Source organism: Cyprinodon variegatus, unplaced genomic scaffold (genome assembly GCF_000732505.1).
Source record: "Cyprinodon variegatus isolate N-32 unplaced genomic scaffold, C_variegatus-1.0 Scaffold189, whole genome shotgun sequence".
NCBI classification, from domain to species: Eukaryota; Metazoa; Chordata; class Actinopteri; order Cyprinodontiformes; family Cyprinodontidae; genus Cyprinodon; species Cyprinodon variegatus.
Genome location: NW_015150642.1, coordinates 579,064 through 581,077, shown reverse-complemented (window position 1 = coordinate 581,077; position 2,014 = coordinate 579,064). Strand labels below are relative to the sequence as shown.

The 2,014-nt window shown below is 54.0% G+C and overlaps 1 protein-coding gene across 1 annotated transcript in view; it reads right to left on the bottom strand.

The window, feature by feature from the left end:
• Positions 1–483: 483 nt before the first annotated feature.
• Positions 484–2,014, bottom strand: part of nhlrc3 (NHL repeat containing 3) — a 3,841-nt gene continuing 2,310 nt past the window's right edge. The window contains exons 2-3 of the mRNA XM_015379306.1: positions 1,601–1,803; positions 484–1,525 (exon numbers count right to left, since the gene is read on the bottom strand). Coding sequence (XP_015234792.1) covers positions 941–1,525; positions 1,601–1,803 — 788 coding nt within the window. The 3' untranslated portion in view covers positions 484–940. The remainder of the gene's footprint in view (positions 1,526–1,600; positions 1,804–2,014) is intronic.

Below are 2,014 nucleotides of genomic sequence, written 5' to 3'. Positions count from 1 at the left end.
GGATCAGCTGCAGTTTTCACCAGGAGAAACTTCTCCGCTTCATCCAAGCAGAGCAGAAAGGACACCATGAGCCGCCCAGCGTGAGCGACGGCCCAGTTAGGGCGGCGGCCCAGCATGAGCGGCGGCCCAGCGTGAGCGATGGCCCAGATAGGGTGATGGCGTAACGGGAGGAGATGGAGGTTTTAGAGGTTTTCCTGGTTCAGCTCAGCAACAGTCTGTTAATGGTAGCAGTGGCCCAGCGGTTGGAGCAGCGCTCTGTGCTCTAAGAAGGTTGCAGGACACGGTTCGATCCCCACAGACTGCCACTTGGGGTCCCTGAGCAACCACCGGCCGCCATATTGGTACTCCCTAGTTAGACTGGTCTCAATGTAAACCAGGCATCCCCAACCCCGGTCTTCATGGCCCCCTGTCCTGCAGGTTTTAGAGGTTTCCTTGCTCCAGCACAGCTGGTTTTAATTGAAAGCTGATTAACAGGCTTTTGGTCTACTGCAATCATTATAACCAGCTGTGCTGAAGCAGAGAAACCTCTAAAACCTGCAGGACAGCGGGCCTTGAGGACCGAGTTTGGGGATGCCTGATGTAAACAATCTGTGCGCTACAGCAACCATGATGTTCTCATTTTCAGGGACTTAAGACTCTTAAAATGCTCCCCAAGGGGATGGGTTAAATATAGAGGTAAATTGATCCAATGTGAGATCAATAAAGTTAAATGAATTAATTTTAATCAGCCATAAGTGGAAATCAGCTGATCTGAAGCAGAAACCTCTAAAACCTGAAGGACGGTGGCCCTCGAGGGCCAACTTTGGCAGCCCTGTACCAGATTACTTAAACTGGGTTTACATCTGTCAGATTTTAATCTTTGAAACAAGCAGCAGTGTTCTGAAGGAGGCGGCCAGAGAGCCCCGCCCCCTCCAATAATCCAGGTTAATCCAGCAGGCGTCTACCGGCTGATGGGAGTGAACTTCTGGGCCTGCTGAGCTCCAATCTGGGCCACGTACAGATCACCGGTCTTCAGATCCACGTCCACCAGGTGGGGCTTCACGTCGTCCGCCAGCTGGATGATGCTCGCCACGCTGCACTCCCCGATCAGCCCGACCGGCGGCGCGTCCAGCATGCTGATCTGATTGGTGTTGAGCTGAACCACCACAAAGTGCTTTTTGTCTGCGGTCAGACGGACGGAGTAGGGAGCGTCGTCGGTGAAGCAGCTGCCCCACATGCCCAGCCAGTCGCCTGTGACAGAATTAAACACCTGGATCCTCTTGTTGCCCCTGTCTGCCACCCACACCCTCTGGGCGCCGTCCACCGCCACGCTGTGAGGGATGTAGAACTGCGCCAGGCCCGCTCCTTTCTCCGCATGCATCCACACCACCTCCCCGTCCTTAGACAGCTTGATGAGGCGGTTGTTGAGTCCTCCATCCCCGTCCACGATGTACATCTCCCCAGACTGGTGGACGTAAATCTCAGCTGGCTGGTCAAACTGCAGCGGGTCCACCCCAGACCCCGCCTTACCTGGAGTCCCCAGCACCTGCGCCAACAAGAAAACATCATGCCGCCATCTGCAGCCGACCGCATTTAGGATGAAAGCCTGTGAAGCATTTACCTGCAGAAGTTTCCCTGATGGCGAGTACTGCTTGATGCTGTGGCCATAAGGACCGTCCCCCACGTCTGTGATCCACACCGTGGGCTCTTTGGACGCCGCATCTGCTAAAAACATGCCGTGAGGCATCTCCAGGGTGGTCGTGTTCCAGGACATGAGGAAGTCTCCATCTGTGGTGAAAACCAGCACCTTGGGGATGTTGGACCCTGAAGAAAAGCAAAGATCATCACTGCTTTAGTTCCCTGCAGTCCAACCAGGATCCCAGTAGATCCTAAAGTTCTCCCCTAAGGTTCTCCCCTAAAGTTCTCCTGATGTTCTCTGCTTAGGTTCTCCCCTAAGGTTCTCCTGATGTTGTCCTTATGTTCTCTGATGTTCTCTGCTTAGGTTCTCCCCTAAGGTTCTCCTGATGTTGTCCTT